Source organism: Prionailurus bengalensis, chromosome B3, assembly GCF_016509475.1.
Source record: "Prionailurus bengalensis isolate Pbe53 chromosome B3, Fcat_Pben_1.1_paternal_pri, whole genome shotgun sequence".
Classification (NCBI taxonomy): Eukaryota; Metazoa; Chordata; class Mammalia; order Carnivora; family Felidae; genus Prionailurus; species Prionailurus bengalensis.
In genome coordinates this window covers 103,026,777-103,047,917 of record NC_057355.1, presented here as the reverse complement: position 1 = coordinate 103,047,917, position 21,141 = coordinate 103,026,777, and the positions used below count along the sequence as shown (strand labels likewise).

The 21,141-nt window shown below is 35.3% G+C and overlaps 1 protein-coding gene and 1 long non-coding RNA gene across 3 annotated transcripts in view; one reads left to right on the top strand and one right to left on the bottom strand.

The window, feature by feature from the left end:
* LOC122469123 overlaps nucleotides 1-6,665 on the top strand; it is a 75,472-nt gene extending 68,807 nt beyond the window's left edge. The window contains exon 5 of the long non-coding RNA XR_006293386.1: nucleotides 6,558-6,665. This is a non-coding gene — a long non-coding RNA (uncharacterized LOC122469123). The remainder of the gene's footprint in view (nucleotides 1-6,557) is intronic.
* SOCS4 (suppressor of cytokine signaling 4) lies at nucleotides 1,807-21,139 on the bottom strand. 2 transcript variants are annotated; one of them, XM_043556208.1, is made up of 3 exons: nucleotides 20,817-21,094; nucleotides 17,467-17,499; nucleotides 1,807-7,001 (listed from the first exon to the last, which is right to left on the bottom strand). In XM_043556208.1, the coding sequence occupies exon 3, from the start codon at nucleotides 6,907-6,909 to the stop codon at nucleotides 5,584-5,586; it is 1,326 nt and encodes a 441-aa protein (XP_043412143.1). In that variant the 5' UTR covers nucleotides 6,910-7,001; nucleotides 17,467-17,499; nucleotides 20,817-21,094; the 3' UTR covers nucleotides 1,807-5,583. The 2 variants fall into 2 exon arrangements, with proteins under 2 accessions (XP_043412143.1, XP_043412142.1); XM_043556207.1 differs by lacking the exon at nucleotides 17,467-17,499 and having other exon boundaries at nucleotides 20,817-21,139.
* Between the last annotated feature and the right edge of the window lie 2 nt (nucleotides 21,140-21,141).

The following is a 21,141-nucleotide window of genomic DNA, read 5'->3' as shown; positions in this document are numbered from 1 at the left end:
CAGGGAAAATGGTCTATGTAAAATGGTATTAGCGTGAACCACTTGCCCTGCCCTCAGGAGTCAGTAAATTAAGTGCCTTATGGAGCTATAAGGAAGTCTGAGTCAGTAGGAAGTCAGCAAAACTACTTTATTTAAAATTTTAACTTTTTTTCATTAGAATTTTTTGAAAAACTGATTTAAAAATGTTGCATTGAAATACTGCTTTTCATTACTGAGATTTTTGGTCAGAAAATTTTTGTGCCCAAGTCGAGTGCCTCATCTCACCTTGGTCCAGGTCACATATCAGAGTGACAGCCTCGTTTTCCCATGCTCCCAGCCAATAACAGCATAGTGAGAGTTCTAGAGCTAGACCGTTCCTGTCCCATGTGGGCTCCCACAGGCAACCTTTGCTGAGAAACTAAATCCCCATTTAGCTTTTTCACAACTGTCCTGCAGTCTGAAGCCCACCCTACCCAACCTTCGAATTTCTTTCATGTATGTCAGACTTGCAAAGTGGTATGACTTCCACACTTTCTTTCTTCATAGGCGTTTTCCCCAATAAATCTTGCACCTTTAATGACATCTTGGCATCTGCTTCTGGAAGACCCAAACTGACACACCGAAGATGGAAAGTGTATTATAAATTAGAAAATGTGTAATATAGATTTTTAAATTTTTTTCAGATTTTAAGTTGAATGTGCTAAGTCAGGATATACAATGTTTTAAAAACAAGACACAAAGCCTTTGTATTTTATATATGAAGTTTAATTAAGAAGTGAAAATTTATTCAGGTCAATTTATTTGAACTCACACCGAAGAAGAAACATTCAACTCCAGGATTAGAAATAAAAATGTAAACAGTCTACTTCTTTTTGGGTACGGGGAAGATCACACAAGCCTGATTGACAAGAGTACTAACAGCTTTGCGAAGTTACTACTTAAACTCTGTATATTCAAGTATATATCAAGTTCATACTTGGTTTACACAGAATTTATTCAATCCTAGCAAAGTCAACAAAATTTAAGTAAACCTCCTCTCAAGTTTTACTTTAAGTCTGAAAGCTTAGATTTGATTACAACCACAACAAAAGTGATTATCTTTACTTCCTGCAGATGTAATCAACTTTTAAAATAACTTAGGCAAACATCAATTTTACACAAACCTTATTAAGGGTAGGAGGAAATTGGAACTGTTCATCCAATTCCTGAGTCTAAACCATAAATCCATATTGTACTGTTATCTCTATTGTCAAACCAAGCCAAGAAAGCCTATTACAGACTAGAAGTGAATGTGAATTTGCAGGGTCCACTAAGGGATACTTTGAAAATCTATCATCACATTACTTTCAAGAAATTACAGAAATTATTTTCAAGTATGCTCCAAGAGTCACCTCTTAAATGAAGAACTAACCTTCAGCAAGTCAAGTGACAAGTATTATTTACCTACATTTTGTATGCTAGATGAAGGTAAAAATTTAGGATTGAGTAATCTATTTGAAAATAAAAAGTAAACAAAAAATAGATTCTGGTTTTATTTGAAATAGGATTCATGTGCCCCAAGTCCCTTCCCATTGGGTTATATCCATTAGTCTATATTTCTACCTAGAAGCCAATCCATTTGAAAAGTTACCTCCATTATGTGTCCAACATTATTAACGTATTAGTACAGACTCTTGTAGCACTGCTCACTTCTAGTATGCCATTAAAAAAAGGAAAAAAAAAAAACCTTTGTGCTTTGCATTCATTTTTTAGAAATAATAAACGTAAAACTGATTATGGTTAAAACCAAAATTGTAAAGAATTTTTTCCAAATTAGAAACAATAATCTGCATGACTTAAAATCTTTTATTCATTTGGGTATTAAATTACTTAACACACAGGTTTACATTTAAACATTGTTCTCCCTGTGTTGTCTCAAGAAATAATTGTCTATTTTCCTGTGAAGTCTGTCTACTAAAATCAATGTATAACCTATTGATTACACAGATTTTAGCTATAATCATATCTAAAAGTGACAAAAAAGATTATAAATGAAAGCTAAGAGTATATTTATAAGAGTTAGGTTTTAAGGTTTTTGTTTCATAGGAAGAAACCTATTATGTGGGTCTATAAAATGATCCAAACTTCAGAGAGACAGGGAGCTGATAACTTGATTTGTCTTCTTAATGGCTTTGGCTCATGAATAAATGATAATGGTTTGTGTTTTTCTTATCAAAAGAAATGGAATTTGTATGAGTCCTATTTGCCACATTTGCTCTACTTTTTAAAGGATTTCTAATTGCTAAGACATTCTTTATATTATTTATAATAAGTCAAAACTTTAACTGAAAGCCATTCTTTGACCATTAGCTGAATTTCAGGAAAGAAAGCAGTTCGGTTCACCAAATCAATAAATCTAGCCACAGGCTGACTAAAAGCTTCCTTTAATCTTCTTCCTATTAGGTCTTCCTCTAAATTAAGCCATTCCCTGTATGAATTATTTAAGTGAATGGCATGGCTATAGAAAGATCACATATGATTCTTTATACAAAAATGCTCAAGGAACCTAAAAACATATCCATTCAGCATATTTCAGGAATTATAGTATGAATCAAGATGCTGTGTAGCTTAAAAAAAAGAAGATGCACGGTGGTGGCAGTGGTGGCGGTGACGGTGGTGTCCTGAAAAGCTTGAGAAATAGAAAAGTCAAGTTTATTTCCTGATTAGTGCAGGATGATTCCCAAAGGGCAGTTAAGTGTCTGGTCCAGACCAGCTATTAGCGATTAAGTAGTTCCCTTTCGCTGTCAAGGCTCTTCCCTGAGGTGATGCCTAAATTCTTAATTTTAATATTTTATCTTGTTTCTTTTAGCTCCATCCTTTCTCACCAATAACTCCACACATTTCCACCATGCTGAATGCTTTTCTCAACTCTGGAATTTACACTTTTCAAATGCCAACAAACTTAGTTACAAAATTTATATTTAGATATATTTGTATTTTTCCTTGTGTTCCTCTCAAAACTTAATCATTTTAGTTATATATTCCAATAATTACATATTTCACATTTTTAAATTTAGTTTGTGAATACTGGATGCTCTTCCAAATGTGTCCTCACAAAGTCACTGAGAAAGAAATTAACCTTTCTAAATTTCAATTCTTTAATGCTTTAAAAATTAATTTATTATTACTCTTCTTTTTCCTTCATGGTAAACAATTCCCTTCTCCAGTCTTTATATTTCTACTTTCCAGATTTCTTTTCACTGTAGCAAACACCAAAGGAAAAATACAAACCATTTCAGAGTAAATAAGTCTCTTCCCTGCTCTCATTTATTAGATCTACTTCAAGGCTATATATATGGCAGTATTTTGAAAATGTTAACAGCTATTAATACCTTGAAGTTGGAAAAATAAGAAAGCCAGAGAAAATATATCACAAGCAACCAGTTTGAATATATGAAAAGCTACTTAGATCTTGATTTTCATATAAACATTAATTTTTACCATTATAAAAGACAACATAATTATATTTCATTTTTCTTTATAAAATTACTCTTTAACAGAATACTTGTTAGCTAGTCATCCCTTAGGTTTTTCTGTACTGATAAAAAGTTATTTTTAAAAGAAAAATATTTAAAACAATAATTGTTTCACAGAAACAGAAAGTCTCATTATCAAATTCTGATAAAAAACTATAATCACGGGTAGATTCTTACTATACTATTAATGTTCTTTCACCAAAAATGGATATTTAGGAAGTGTTCTGTTGGTAAACAAGACAAGCTTCTCAGTGATCTACAAAAGCGTCACAATAAAAGATGAGGTAGTATGAGACTTCTCTACTTTTGTAAAAGGGAAATATCATCTTTAGAAGAGATATTTATCCTAGTATCGGTGTTAATGATATCCTGAGCCTCATTACTCCATAGACAGGTGCCATACTTAGTAGTTACCCTCACTGTAACCAAGACAATTTTGAGATCACTGAGAAAAAAAAAATGATAGAAGATAATGGTAACAGAGATTTTCCTGGTTCAATTTTGTGGTAATGGCTAAAAATTTATTTTAAAGCTATTACTGAAAAATGCCATCTTTATGTTAACAGAACTGCAGGAAAGCAAAATGCTATTTCAACATAAAAGCAATGATACCTATGAAACACCTGTTCTGAGTTGGAAAGTTGAGTCAAATTTCTTTCAATCCAGGTAGAAGCAGCTTACTACTGGACCTAAATTAGCATTGAGAAATCAATTACTATGATATTAAAAATGCCACTTTGTACAAAGGGCTAGACAGCTCACCAGAAGAAACTACTATCTAGGAAATTATGCACTGACTATTAAAAAAAAGAGGAGTTAGATAGGCTATCACTCCATTTACCTTTATTATACTGGGAGAATGATGTTTCTAAATATACTTCCCTATCGAGACAGTAAATTTAAAATATTAGTCCCAGTGCCCAGTACTGTTCAGTATGGCATAAGCCATGTAGCTCTCAAAATGTTTTCCCTTTGTTGAAGCCACAGTAAAGACATGTTAATTCTGAAAACAGGAGTAAGTATTTGAAACCTGAAAATCAAAACCAATATCAAGCTTCTTAAAAACTGAGCTCCATGTTTACTTCTTAAATCTTTAGTCAAGCTCAATTTAAAATAATGAAGACTACTTAGGTCCTCCTTGGTTATCAATGGCAATTTGTAGCTGTTTATAATACTGTGGCATTTCCCCAAAGTAACAGGCTCAGAGTTTCTATAAAAAGGCTAATTAGAAGCAACAGTTCATAAGTAAATACAGAAAAACCCCATAGTTGCTTAAATATGTTAGTAACTACTAGTTACTGATAGTGTTATCATTACTTTTTAAGCTTCCAGTGAGAAAGGAACAATATTCATGTTCTGAAAAGAGCAACTCATCTAAGTTGAGTGAAAGACCTATTCAAAAATAACAAATGACCACGCCACAGTGTAGAAAATAAATTCACCTCCAAAAAGTCATGTTCTCATTTGATTCTTCCCAATCGATCAAATTTAGTAGTAGTTAATATTTAAAGTGAAACACTTCAAGTTTAATTTTAAACCATTTTGTTACCTTCAGCATTCCTATTACTAAATTATAAAACTCAATTACATTGGTATAGATTGTGAATTATAACACTCAGCTTTACTGAAGAATTTTAAAACAACTCTGAAAGGGGGACAGGGAAACTATATTTTATGTATAGGAATGCCAATGGCATAGGTTAACAAGGAATTTACATTAGGAAAGAACATAAGATTATTTTTAAAGAAACATACAAAATACCGATTACTTAACTGTATTTGCATTGCCTACCTAATTCCAAATATCCCTGGATCATAAGCAAATTACAATTAAGAAAAAAAATCTTACAATCTATTTGGTAAAAACAAAAACCAAACACGTGGTCAAAAATATTCATTAACCCCTACTGTGTAACTTTAAACAATTATTGTTATCATAAGAAAAATAAACTGATCTGGAAGTAAAATTTAGGGCAGAGATTTATTTTGGATTTCAACTGCCCTTGTAGAAAAATTCAAAGTGGTATAAGAAAAATAAAATATTAAATGAAAATATGTATATAATCATTCTCATATACCTACACTTTTCCTAGCACTGTTGTTCTGGTGCATCAATCCTGAGTACTCTAACTTTTGATTTATAGTGATATTCCTTCAGATATAATTTCATAGAAGAAGGAATTGGAAGGGCATCAATGCCATCGTAAGTTGTACAGTTACAAATAACTGTTCTGCATATATGTTGCAAGGAAAAAGGGAAAGTCCGAATTAAAGGAGTGGATAAAAGTGGTTCAAAGAACATACAGGCACTTGGGTCCTTATAATGTTCTAGGAGCCCAGTAATGTCAGGAGAATGGAAGACACAAGGATCATGTGCATCAAAGCTAAAATTGTGATTCCACTGTTCAATTCTAGCGTGAAGAGAACGACTATAGCGTCTAAAACTAACAGAGAATAAATAGTCTTCCTGTGCTGAGTCTCGAAGTAAAAAGGTACCCTCTGGTTTTCCCTCTAGTAGAGCTTCAGCTGCATATTTATCCATAACTCCCCAGTAACATGGATTGTTATTGATCTGAAGGAGGTCTGGTACAAGACAGTGGACGTAATCAATCTGGGTATGGTACTTAGGAGGTGTTTCCAGCTGCAGGATTTCTTCATCCATTTCCCATTTGGGTTTGTTTCTTTTTCTGGAACTTGTGCAAAGTGTAATAATTTCATCATCTGAATCCATATCACTATCTTCTATACTGTTATTTGAAACCAGGTTCATCACAGAGCCAGTCACAGGACCACCTCTACATGAAGCATTGTTGGTGGTTATGACACAGGGCTGAACATCAGTATGTGAGAAGCAGTTCACCTCTTCTTCCACATTTCTTCTTTGTTTTAGCTGACCATCCCTCAATTCACTCTGAGCCAAGTCTGTGCTTACCCACTCACTGGATTTGGGATTTATAGGAGCAGTGTGTCGTTTAATAAAATGCCACCTAAAGGCTAAATCTGATCGAGGTGGAAAAGGACACTTATCTAACATGAGTTCACTGATATGAATTTTCCTTTTAGATGGAAGCCCCGAAGAGTGCCGACCACTACAATTCTTTATTGGGAAACACTGCCCCACGGCATCTTGCAGTTTCTGTTTAAGAGATCGGCCTAAAAATCTATGCCCACAGGAATGATCTAAATCCAACTCGATGGATGAACAGCTGTGCTTCCTTTCTTGGCTCCTTAAAGGAACTTCAGTTTTCTCTATAGCATTCACTGTTTCAGCATCTGAACAACTTTCACTCTTTTTTGACCAAGATAATTTCTTTCCACTCCACACATACCCGTCCTTTCTGTCAGCACTTCTACTTCGACTAGTTTTGGGCCTTACATCTACATTTTTGCTATTATTTTCACTACTTTCTGCCATTTTGATAAATTATCCACAAATTCCAGTGTTATAAATACTGCTTTTTTAGTTTTTCCAGGAGGGAGTTTCTTCTGGGCACTCTCTGGATGTATCTAAAGAAAAAAAAATCATTAGTCATTTGTCATTCATTTTGTATACAGTTTATATATTAACCCCCGACAGAAGATGAAAAACGAAAATTAGTACAGGTACAAGGTAAGAGTACTGGATATATTGGAAGGCAGTTCCAAGATATTTTGTTCTCATTTAAATAATCTGCTTTACTATATACTAATAATTTCATAGGGCCAGGGAGTCAAGAACCTGAGTTCTCTTCCCACACCTAATTCTCAATATAGATTAGAAAAACTGAAGCTTCCTCTCTTAGCCAAACTGTATGCTCAAAATGTGAATAATTTCTAGTCTTGAGATACAGCTTATGCCAATATTTCCTCCCCTTATTTTTATTTCACAGCAAACCAGTCAGTGAATTGTTTGTAAGAGACAGTGAGAAATCTATGACTTGGTGTTTGAGAGCCACTACCCTATAGTTCCTTTACTTCCCTCTCCTTGTTTTATTTCCTATTGATTGAAAATATGAACTTTTAAGTTATAAAATCTCTTAAAAATTTATTAAATAATCACCACTGAACAGTATGAATGCCATGCAAGCATTTGCAATTCAATTCTGTCAACTCATTTCAGTAATTGCTCAATTTCACTATTAGTCTAGGCAATTCTTAGAAAATATGGAATAGAATAAAAATTTGTTATTTTACACACACACACACACACACACCCTTGTATTTTTCTTGGTAATTCTGAGAAACAGGTATAAATTTCTATAGGGCAATGACTTTCCCATGAAATTGGCTAGATATAGTAGAATTTACAATGTGAAATACTGAATTTTATTAAGACAAATAGTAATGATTGGTCATAGATGGGATTAAATTAACTCTTCTTAGGTGGAATAAGATTTAAACCCAGAATTGGGGGTAAGGATTCTATAATCTCAAATATTTTACAGATCAAAGTTGAATTTGGAAACTGAGAAAATCAGTCTCACTCAGCACACTAATTATGATTAAGTTTCTGATTATGTCAGAGGAACATTACAATCCTGACAGTCAAGTAAATGTTTATAGCCACTTGAATGTATTTTCAAAGCAATATGATTTGAAACAAACATCTGTAGTAAATACTTAAGCAAGTACCTAAAACTGTGAACTAATGAGTCAGACTTGCCAAATAAAGTACTCCATTGCTAAACACTGAATGGCACCTGGTGATTATACTGATTATTTTTATTTAGTGGGCTCACTAGTATATAGTCATTTAAAATCTATAGGGAAAATATTTTTAATTATAATTTTGGAAGATACATCATCACTTAGTATGCCAAAATTATATTCAACAGTATGCTCTGGCTGTTTATTGACTAAATTCCATTGAGCAAAAATAAACAAGGAGAAGAAACAAAGTAGGCTGAAGAATATGAAGAGTCATGGATTAGAAGAGACACTTGTTACTAAGAGACTGCACATATTTTTCAAGATAAAAAAGTAATAAGGGAGTCCCAAGCAGATATTTTTCATTAATACAACATAGTTTCTACTTTTTTTCTTTTTATGTTTATTTTTATTTTTGAGAGAGAGAGAGAGACAGAGTGCAAGTGGGGGAAGGGCAGAGAGAGAGAGAGAGAGAGAGAGAGAGAGAGAGAGAGACACAGAATCTGAGGCAGGCTCCAGGCTCTGAGCTATCAGCACAGAGCCCAACACGGGGCTCAGACTCACGAACTGTGAGATCATGACCTAAGCTGAAGTCAGATGTTTAATCGACTGAGCCACCTAGGTGCCCCAGTTTCTACTTTTTTTACTCAGTTGTGAAAAATATGTAAGATTTGAAATGCCTGGTGATTTACTAAAAAAATCAATATAGCAGTTTATTAAACTCTGTGACCAACTCAACTACACTGGATATGAGCTCCTTCATCTTGCCTCCCTGTTACCCCTACATTGTACTGTTCCTATTATCAGAGATAAACTCTCTCTCTGTTCTTGACGACATTCCCACCTTTACCAGGGCCTGTTTCAGTTTCTCTCAAGTTCTGTCTTCAATAACCAAATCTCCTATAAAATCCTTTAGTGATTCTAATGCTTCTTTAGCTACTATACCTGCTGCTTTCTATTACTAAATATCTTAGTGAGTAGTATAACTTCATTTCCTCTCAAAATGAAACTAGCTTTTTGTTTTTTTCTGATTATAAAATAAATAATTGTCCGGCTTGAAATGGCCAAGTGGGGGCACCTAGGTGACTTAACTGGTTGACGATCCACCTCTTGGTTGCAAACCAGGTCATCATCCTAGGGTCATGGGATTGAAACTTGCATCAGGCTCTGCACTGAGTGTGGAGCCTGCTTAAGATCCTCTCCCTCCCTCCCCCCTCCCTCCCTCCCTCCCTCCCTCTCTCCCCCCACCCCGCTCCTCTCCCCCACTCATGTTATCTCTTATTCTCTCAAGAGAATAAGAATTCTCTCAATAAGAGAATAAGAGAATATAAATAAATAAAATGGCCAAATGAAAATCTTTTCACTTCATCCTTTTCTCAGAAGTTAGCCCAAAACAAGGAAAAATCAGAAATTAAAATACAAAGCTTTTATCTTCAATGAGACTAGCAGATATCTATCACCTGAATCACAAAATATGAGGACAGAATATGAATGGAGGACCAATATCTGAGTCAGCAACAGAAGAGGTACCAACAGAGAGGTAGGTAACAGTAGGCACAGAAGTGACATGAACGAGAAGCAAGCCAACAGAGTGGGTGAAGTCCAGGACCCAGAGGCACCAGGTACTATAGAAAATGTGGGTGGAGGGGCGCCTGGGTGGCTCAGTCGGTTAAGCGTCCGACTTCAGCCAGGTCACGATCTCGCGGTCCGTGAGTTCAAGCCCCGCGTCAGGCTCTGGGCTGATGGCTCGGAGCCTGCTTCCGATTCTGTGTCTCCCTCTCTCTCTGCCCCTCGCCCGTTCATGCTCTGTCTCTCTCTGTCCCAAAAAATAAATAAACGTTGAAAAAAAAATTAAAAAAAAAAAAAAAAAAAAAAGAAAATGTGGGTGGAGAACAGGGTGGAAAATGGAGAGGTACGTACTTCCAGCAGATGTATAGCTCTGGTTCTTACTCCTACACTTAGAGGAGATGGGATATTTATCATTTGGAGAAACTGAACCAGAGAGGCTCAGGGCTTTGGATACCAGACACAGGGGTAGAAGGGAGGTTGGGATTAAAATCAGAATGAAAGTTCCTGCCTCCTTCTTCAATCTGGCTTCCAGAACTCCAGCATCCAGACTCGTATCTCCTAATAGGGAATTAAAAGAGACTTTGCCAAAGAATGGAATGGACAAGGAGAAAAGACCTCTAGATGCTGACACCTGGGACTCCTCCAATAAAAAGCTGGAAGGCCACCCAAGCATACAGAGAAGCTTGCTAGTCCATAAGCCCCACCTACTCACAGCTGTCAGGCAGCATTGTTGTGCTTCATTCACTCTGGAATATGAATGGTCATAGGTCATCAGACTTTTGAGGAAAGTCTCTAACAGAAACTAAAAAAACATTAAGAACTGAAAGAAAACAATACCTATAAAAAGAGCAGAAAACAAAACTGATTTCTTCCAAGTTAAGAGAAGATATTACATCTATGAATGAGCAAGAGAAGTATGGGACAATCAGAGAATAAGAAAGCTTTGGGAATTAAAAATATGATTACAGAAATAAAATATCCAATAGGAAAATTGGAGGATAAATTGAGGAAATACTAGGAAATAGGAAAAAATGATTAGAAGAGATAAGAAAACTAGAGGAACAATACATACATTTCATACCAAATAACAAAATAAAGGGGGAGAAACTATACAAGAAACCACATTAGGAAATTTCCTAGAACCAAAGTACACGAGCCTCCATAACGAAAGAGCTTTCGGTACCCAGCACAATGGGGCAAAATACACAATGGGCTACATTATTCTAAAATTTTACAACCCTAGAGATGAAGACATAATATAGTTAAGACAGTAGATCTCATGTTAAGCATTCTTACCGTAGTTAAATAAACAAATAAGTCTAAGCCAAAAAAAATAAAAATTAAAAAAATAAAAAACAGTCTTCTTGTGGGAAAAAAGTCACAAAGGAATGTAAATAAAACGGCCTCTGTTTCTCAATAGTAATATTAGGAGCTAGAGGCTAGTTTTGGAATCTAGAAGCTAGTTTCCAACTTTGAAGAGAACCAGTCAAATTATCAATCAAGTATCAGGATAAGAGGGGCACCTGGGTGGCTCAGATGGGTGAGTGCTCAACTTTGGCTCAGGTCATGATCTCACAGTTGATGAGTTCAAGTCCCACATCAGGCTCATTGCTGTTGGCATGGAGCCTGCTTTGGATCCTCTGACCCCCTCTTTCTACTCCCCCCTCCCGGCTTTCACACTCTCTCTCAAAAACAAATAAGCATTAAAACAACAACAACAACAACAACAACAACAACAACAACAACAACAAATTTCCAGACATGCAAAACATCAACAATTTTACCTCATACTGGAAGATACAGTCTTCTAAAATTAGAGTCGTACAACACATCAAAAGATATAACACAGGAAATAAGACATTTAACATAGCAAAAAGGAAATCTGAATTCTTAGGGTGATGAAGAAGGAAAGTCTCTAGACAACAGGGTATCCAGAGCAACTAGTCGATAAAATTACACAAGGCCATAGGCTCCGAGGTGGAGGATCTTGAGGAAAAAAAAAAACAAAATAGAATTGACTTTCCCCTGCTTGTGCTCTCTCTCAAAATAAATAGACATTAAAAAAAAGAAGAAGAAGAAGAAGAAAAAAGAAAGGGGTGCCTGGGTGGCTTAGTTAGTTGAGGATCTGACTACAGCTTAGGTCATGATCTCGTGGTTCATGGGTTCGAGCCCCGCATCAGGTTCTGCACTGACAGCTCAGAGCCTGGAGCCTGCTTTGGATTCCGTGTCTCCCTTTCTCTCTGCCTGTGCCCTGCTTGTGCTCTGTCCCTCTCCCTCTCTCTCAAAAATAAACATTAAAAAAATTAAAAAAAAGAAAACAGAATTGTAAAACACCTGACTCAGCCATGAATGATATTTACATATTCACCAAAACTCTGATACAATTGAGAAAACAAAATGAAAAGAAGGAAACTAAAAGAGTTAAATCCTCATCTATCATGAGAGAAACTCAACTGATGTCTGTTAACTGATGAACCAAGAAAGAGAAGTATAAGCATATGATTTAGAAATATAAAGGTAGGGGCGCCTGGGTGGTGCAGTCGGTTGAGCGTCCGACTTCAGCCAGGTCACGATCTCGCGGTCCGTGAGTTCGAGCCCCGCGTCGGGCTCTGGGCTGATGGCTCAGAGCCTGGAGCCTGTTTCCGATTCTGTGTCTCCCTCTCTCTCTGCCCCTCCCCCGTTCATGCTCTGTCTCTCTCTGTCCCAAAAATAAATAAAAACGTTGAAAAAAAAAATTTTTAAAAAAAGAAATATAAAGGTAAATATCAGAAAAACAGAGATTAAAAGTAGATGCCTCTGGGATGGGTTCAATTGCAGCATTTCTTAGCTTATCTAAACTTCCAGTTTAATTTAAATTTTAACCTAGGCACATATATCGTTTTGATAGAAATAATAATAATTCATACTCACTGGGACAAATTCAAACTAAGCTTCAAGTTATGAGGAAAAACCCAAAATTATCCATAATCCTACCACCCAGCAGTAACCATTTTAACATTTTCAATATCTCTATGCATGTGTATGACAAGGATGCAGTTCCACAGCACAATGACAATGGGCATTAGTAATATCATTTGAGTCCAATTTATTTTATTCTAGCCATATCACCTGAAACCTCAGTTTTTTCCATCTGAAAAATGGAGATATTAATGCCATCTATTTCACTGAGCTGTTGGGGATTAAATAGAATAATGTATGTTAAGTACTCAGCCAGATCCTAAATGTATTAAGCACTCAATAATTTTTTTTTAAAGAAAGATATTAGATATATTGTTTTATTAAGGCACGCAAGCCAGTTTAATAGAAATAGTTTATAATGACAAAAAGCACAAGAATACTTCTGTCTCTAGCCGAATTCTAACTACAAAGTTTATGAGCAAATATAATTTTCAGGAGGATAACAAAATGTTTCAAAGTGAAAAGGGATCAATATGCCAGATATAGCTGAAACTCAACAGACCACGAAGCTAGAGAATAACTTGACATTTTCCCCCAGAGAACTAGTTTCCAGCCTTAATAAAGTTTACCTGCCAACATAACAGGTTTACTTCGGCAAGGCTTACCAACTTGTATATGCTAGGTACCTATCAGTTAAGTATCTCCGGATTTTAGGTTAACTGTTCTTATGTGTGTAAATGCTGTAGGTGTCCACAGAATAAAATGAAATACCATTGCCCTAGATGAATTTTCCATACATTTATCTGTACTTCGAGTTTGTGCACAGAAAATCTTGACTTATTTTCAAAAGTATCTCAGAACTATAGCCTTATATAAATTTCACATAGCTATTCTTTTGCTAGAAAATTGAGTTCATCTTCAGAAGTTTATCCCACTTTTATAAATTATTGCAAAAATTTGATTTGGTAAAACGTACCATATCAATATATGTATATGGGCTAGAATGTCATTTAATGTTGTAATCTTCAAGGTAGTAAGAAAATTTAACTTCTATTTATATTTGTATAAATAATAGAAAAATTAAAATTTATTAATATTGAATACATGGTTGGCAATGTTCCCATCACTTGTTGTCAGATGGTTATGTGCTGGATGGTGTGCTGTTCCTGGGAGAAGAATAGGAGTTCCAAAAAGTTGAGGACTTGATGCCAGCCCTCTCCAATTCTTTGTTCACCTTTATGGATTGCACCTGCTTCCATGTTACTGGAAAAGATTTATGGGTTATATTACCTTAAATAAGTAAATCTTCACAATACTTTGTAAATAGACACAATGATGGAAATTTTATAACATACTAGGTTTGCTAGCTACCTCAGAGCAAAGTACTTAAGTTGTTGAAATTGAAGATGAGTTATGCATTTTTCTTTCACAAAATGACAGGTATTCTAAAATTGATGATCTTTATTTAATGGGATAAGTTGCTCTCAGCAGCTATTTAGCAGATATATGAAGAAAGAAAGGCAAAACAAAATATCTAAGTGGTCATTTCATGGTATAGGTAACATCTTAATTACTATGAAAGTAACTGCTTAAAGAAAACATGCTATGGAGAAATCTTTTTATAAAAAAGATATTCAAATTTCCCTATTACATGATTTTTTTTACAAAAATGATAAAAATGCATCATGTATATAAACTCTCACATCTTTACACTTAAGATGTGTAGAAAAATAATTTTCTAATCTCTTCCACAAGTTTCATTAAACCTTAAAATTCTTAAAAGTAAAAAATTAAATCACACTGTTACCAATAAAAATAACATTAATTTTTAGTGAGAACAAAATTATTTTTATTGTTATATTTTTCAAGACTAAAGATGAATTTTGGAGAAGTGCTTTGGTGTCTTGCCTATACAGGTAAAATCTGAATGTAAAAAAAAAACTGTAGGGTTCTAAATCTGAACAAATCCTTTCAAATAGCCTATCATTAATTCTTGGAATTTTATGGACTTTGCATAAACAAAGCAGAAGAGGCACAAATTCCTAAGAAAGTAGCTTTACTACCATTTTAATGTAGTATAGAAATCAAAGATATTTTAAAACGTGCTGACAAATCAAAGATCTTTGTTGGTAACTGCAGAGGTGTGTTTTGTTTTGTTTTGTTTTGTTTTGTTTTGTTTTGTTTTGTTTTAAGAGGGTGAAAAAAATCACTTGGGAGAAGGTTGCTTTGGCTTTTGATTCAATAATTAATTTTTTATGAAGGCAGCTAAATTACATTGCTCTGGGGAGTACACAGTGACATCTTTCAAAAAAATTATTTCTTTTTTTTAAATTGTTTTTTTAATGTTTATTTATTTCTGAGACAGAGCATGAGTGAGGGAGGGGCAGAGAGAGAGGGAGACACAGAATCAGAAGCAGGCTCCAGGCTCTGAGCTGCCAGCACAGAGACCAACGCGGGGCTCGAACTCACAAACCATGAGATCATGACCTGAGTCGAAGTCAGTCTCTCAACCAACTGAGCCACCTAGGCGCCCCCAAAAAATTATTTCTTAATAAGCAAGAGGCAAATATCTAAAAAGCAAATTTATATAAAAGTCATTTTCAAGAAAGCAAGTTCCCAGATTCAGTAACCATTTGATCCCAAATACTACCACCAGTTGCAAGGATGGTGAAATGAAAATGAAATCCAACATGAACATTCTACAAGCAAAAGCTTTAAATAACATTTAGTTAGTTCTACTGAATAAGGTCAGATAGGTGATTTTAATTCAAGATTTCTACAGAAAACTGTTAAAAAGCCAGTAATTAAAAGGTTAAACTTCATCAATCTGGAAAACTCATTGTATTCTCTATAATGTTGGATACCAGAGCATTATTGTATATATTAATTATTCATTGAACAAGTACTTTATCTATAATGCTGATACATATCTAAGACCAGAATTCATGTGAATACTAAATTAAAATAAATTTGATCCTAATAGAATTATTTATTACACTACATTAAGAATTTAAAAATAAATTATTACTCTGGTAGTAATTCAGACCTGGGAATTTCCTTACCAAATTCATGATTCCAAAGTTTACTTGCCATTATGTGGCCCAAAACTCCCTGAAAGCATTCTGATCGTAGTCTGTGATATTTGAATTAGATTCTGTGGGTCATAGTCCTTAACATTTGATCATAGTCTGATACTTAAGGAGGATTCTGTGGCACATTTAGGGCCCACAAATGGAATACACTGGATAGTAGATGACAGATGAATTCCTTGAAATGTTAAGAAAAAAATGTGAAAAATAAATTTGTTCATATGAAGAAATCTCCGAACTAAAATACATTTTTTTCTCATTACAAAAGCAATACAGGTTCATTTTTCAGTAAATATTTTTAGTGTCTCTTTTATTCATGCTACCAAGGAAGGGCTCACAAGACATAATCCGATTAAAAAACAAAACAAAACAAGCAAAAGGAATTATTGATTAGTACCACTACATTCTCCTCTTCTCCCCACTCTCCATTTACTTTCCCAATTATAGTTTGCTTATGTCACTGTCCCCCAATCTACTTTTGTGGACACTAGTTCTAAAAGATGTTAATACACTTTCTAGAGAAATAGGGGTTTCTTTTGACAAACAAGTTTAGGAATGGCTTCCCCTCTGAAAGACCATGTTGCATATTTTGTAAAGGTTCTGAGAGGTCCTTCAGTTAAGAAGCCTGGTTAAGCCCTAGTTTCCTATACTTGGCTTACAGAAATCCTTCTAGAGCACATTTTAGGGGAAACATTAACTTGGTCTAATATTTAAATGATTGTACATTCCCTAAGCCAAAAAGAAATGTCTGGGAACCTGTCACTGAAGAAGGTGAGTAAAGAGAGCAGAAAACTAAGCTGGCAGTACCTAGACTTTTAAAAGTGGAAGGACCTTAAAAGAATCTCAGAAACCAGAACCTTTAAGATAGAGGATTGCAACTCTTTAGGGAATAAACTAGATTGAACGGATGTATTTTTTCTTTCCAATTTGTAATTTTTAAATATAAAAACAATATATGCTCAGTATAAAATATATGGAACATTCAGACAAGTTTAAAAAGGAGGAAAAAACTATAATTCAATTATCTAGAGACAATCAGTTTAGACATTTTGGCCTATTTCCTTGCAATCTTTTTTCCTATGAAAGAAATTTAGTCTAAAGAGAAAATTTTAATGTTTTAAAGATCTATAAAAAATTAATAATCTGCACTTTTTCACTACACTATATTTAAAAATGAAGCATGGTGGGGTGCCTGGGTGGCTCAGCTGATTAGGAGTCTGACTGGTGAGTTTGGCTCCAGTCATGATTTCATCGTTTTTGAGTTTCAGCCCCACATCGGGCTTTGCATTGACAAGTGTGGAGCCTGCTTGGGATTCTCTCTCTTTCCCTCTCTCTCTGCCCATCCTCTGCTGGTGCACATGTTTGCAGTCACTCTCTCTCTCTCTCATTCTCTCAAAATGAATAAATAAACTTAAAAAAAAAAGTGAAGCATGGTGCAGATGAAATAGCATAAGGGTCTAAATCATCAAACATGGGCTAAAATTCAGAATTTGTTACTTACTAGTTATGTCACCTGATTTTTAAAATCTAATTTAGCTTCAGTTTTCACATTGTAAAATCTGGATAACGCAAGCTGTCTCCTGTTTTTACTGCCAGGATTAAGGCATATGAAAATAGCATAGCATTGAGCTTAATGAAAATACATATTTGCTACCTTCTATTATTATTCAGAACTTTTCACGTAGAAGTTAATTTCTAAAAACGAGAGGTTGGAAAGTTGCAAAATTTTTAAAAAGTAACAAGAGGAAACAGGCCATCTATAAGGCTAGAAAATCTACACAAAAATATACCTCGAAAATCTGAGATGGAGGAGGCTTCAGCATCTGAAATATCATAAAACACTTTATGTTATTCCTGATATTAAACAGTGTCTTTTTAGAAAGTTATAAAACTTTATAAATTCTTTATAAAAATATTATGGGTATAAATAACCAAACTTTTAATTATTAAAGAAACTGTAGTTTCTTGCAAGCTAACTTAGTAAATATATAGATTTCAACAGAAATAGTAGGTAGGTTTTTTTTTTAACTAATTATAAATTATTCTTTCCACTGTTTTACAATAATTACATATGCTTACATTTTAGCCTGGGTGACGTTTTACCTATGCTAGTTGTTAACAAACTACTATAAGATGATTCTTTTAAGATGATTCATTTAAATAAAATGCTTTAGTGTCCTGATATGTTTTATTAAATTCTAAGTTTTATGGCAACAGTTATGATTTGGAGAGGCAGTATAGTAGACTACCTTGAACCAGAAGGAAAAAGATCTGTGCTCTAAAAAAAAAAAAAAGACATGTGCTCTACTTCTAGTTCCGACATTTGGTAGGAGTATGACTTTGGACAAACCACAATCTTTCCAAATCTTGGTTTCTTCATCAATAAAAGAGTGATTATATTTGTCTTGCTGTGTAAGGATCCACTATCCATGTTAACAACATAATCAAATAGTATGGCTGTCTTTAGCCACAGGAACTGGATAGCTGGAAATAGAACTTTTACTATATTGCCTTTTACACCTTAGGAAGTTTATACATATGCCAAGTAATATTTACTCCAAAAATTAAATAGCTGGTAAGTTTCAGGACACCTTCAGAGATACACAAATCAGATTTCTAAACTGTCTTCATTGTTATTTTTTTCAATACTCTGTTCCCTTCAGTTATTTTAACCTTCTCTTCCAGCCTTCTTTCACATAATTAGTGATTTTTACATCGAGTACATATTGTATTGAAAAGGCAATTTTTAAACTCCTTCCATAAGGTAATACTGATATACTTCTCAGATAAACTGAGTCTCTCCGAGTATATGATATAGATAACACTCATCACCATCAGCAGAATGATAATATATATTCGTATTCTCTCACCCTATTGCCCTTGAGAACAGTATTTGTGAACCTAAGGGTCCTAAAAGTGGTCGCAACAGAGCAAAGCTAATCTTCATTGCATTGAAACTGCGACCTTGGGATCATTTTCAGTGAGTTCATTCAGCTACCCCCACTCCTGTGAGACACGTACTATGAATGATAAATAAATCCATTTGGAAAATTTTGACAGCCAGATCAGTGACAGCTACAATGGATTTTTTAAAAAAGCCATGTTATCCTAAATAACCAAACAATTTTGCAAACATTTAAGTTACATGCATTTCATTACTACACTGTCTAATACATGTTGTTTGAATGTCAGTTTCCATCAACAAGGCCATGAACTCATTGACATTAAAATTTGCAGGCTTTTGGGGCGCCTGGGTGGCGCAGTCGGTTAAGCGTCCGACTTCAGCCAGGTCACGATCTCACGGTCCGTGAGTTCGAGCCCCGCGTCAGGCTCTGGGCTGATGGCTCAGAGCCTGGAGCCTGCTTCCAATTCTGTGTCTCCCTCTCTCTCTGCCCCTCCCCCATTCATGCTCTGTCTCTCTCTGTCCCAAAAATAAATAAACGTTGAAAAAAAAAAAATTTTATTAAAAAAAAAAAAAATTTGCAGGCTTTTGAACGAGAAATGGGACTTGTGAAAATATTATACTTGCAAAAGTAAGAATACATCTTTTAATGTTTGAAAACTATTTTAAAAATTTTGCTTAATGATTTAAACAAAAATAAATTCCAATTTGAATAAAAACATTAAGTACCCACCCAAGCACCCTGTTAATAACACCAGACATTAGTAACAATTAGTTTTATACATCCATGAGTATCTCCTATATACTATAACAATCAATGGAAGTAATGTCTCCATTTTAGAGATGAGGAATATGACATTCAGAAAAAGTAAAGCATATTCAAGGTCATACAATGAGTAACTGACAGAGTGAAAATTAAAACCTACAGTTGTTCAACTCTAAGGTCCAAGTTCTTGTCAAACATGTGAAATTTGTAAAGGAAATTTTTCTTTAACCCATGAATCACAGGGCCTGATTGCTAAGACAGAGTGAAGGGAGAGAAGTACAGACACCATTCAGAGTTTAAAGTTACATGGTGTTATAGATATCATAGTTAGGTCATTTTATACCTATAACTGTTGGTCCAATTTATAGATTCTTCTTAGGCTGAGGTCTGAATATTACTACCTTGAAATCTCATCATGATATACTCAGTATAGAGACAAATATTATCAGAGTTCATCTTTAATCCCATAGTTTATCCAGTTATATTCACTTGGATAAAAAAATTACAAATCAGTCTATGTTAAAACTAACGAATGATATCCAAATAAAATTAAGTCACTCAGAAAGAATCATCTCAGGTATCTTTGGCTGTTGTGGGAAATCAACAATAGGTTGGCTATTTTCCCATAAATCCCAAGCTCATTTTCGGCTCATCATTCTTCCTCTTCATTCATATACCAAACTTAAGTATCTAGGAAGCCTACTGGGAGCGCTAGTACTCAAAACAACTCTTCACACAATGCCAAGACCTTAAGAACAATAGCAAGTTTGTGTAACTGTGCAACTTTTCACAATGGGACTAGATTAAAAAACAATGGGGAAATCTCTATAACAAAAAAAGTCTCGTTTATGTCATAAACTAGTGTCCGATGGAGACTACAAGGTGGGTACCACAAAAATATGCAATTGTGAAGGTATTCAACAGAGACTGGTCCACCAACATGGGGACACAATCTAAACCATAAACTTAATGGTCAAGACCTTCGCGCAGACTGCAAGGAGCAAAGTATTCAACAATATATTTTAGTTCTGGCTCTTCTTTTAGATCTAAGTACTCACTCCAGTGAACTTCAGGTCGGGTCTAAACGGGGAAACCCAAGTTACTTTCTTCTTCTGGGATATATATATATATATATATATATATATATATATATATGTAAAGAGTGCCCCCCAAATAAGCATTAATGTACGGGCCATACCTCCAGAGACTGAGAACTAAGATTAAAGTCTTCCCTTCTTTATCTCCATAGAAACGACAAGGTGAGGGCGCGAAGGATGCCAAGATGAAAGGTTTGGGAAGAGTCTTGCTCTCCCGGGGAGAAGATGCTCAAATACCTCATTCTTTAGCAGGGCCCCACGGAGGGGCTGGACAAGTTCAGGAACTCGGATGTGGTTGCATGTTAGGAGAGCCTGGAAAGCGGTAGCAGACCCCAATCGACAAGGCCAGGCAGCAACCACCCTTCCCCCACTCACCTCTCAGAGCGCAGCTTAACTGGGGCTGTCCGAGTAACTGCCGCCATCACCATCGCCATCACTCTGGGTACTTGCTAAGGTGAAGGGAGGCCCAGTCACTCCTGCACCTCCTGTAGGTCCTATAAGGCGGATGCCTTTCTGCAAGCTGACACCCCTCGGCGCTGGGTTCTGGTCTCAGAGGATGCGGTCACCGCCTCCACCTGCTCCCAAGGCGCTGCCATCACTTCCGTGTTCGGCACCCTCCCTTTCTTCCTCACTCCCCCAGCAACCGGCTTTTTCCTTTGCAGGCGGCGCGTAGCTGACGCCACCACCCGGCGACTTCGGT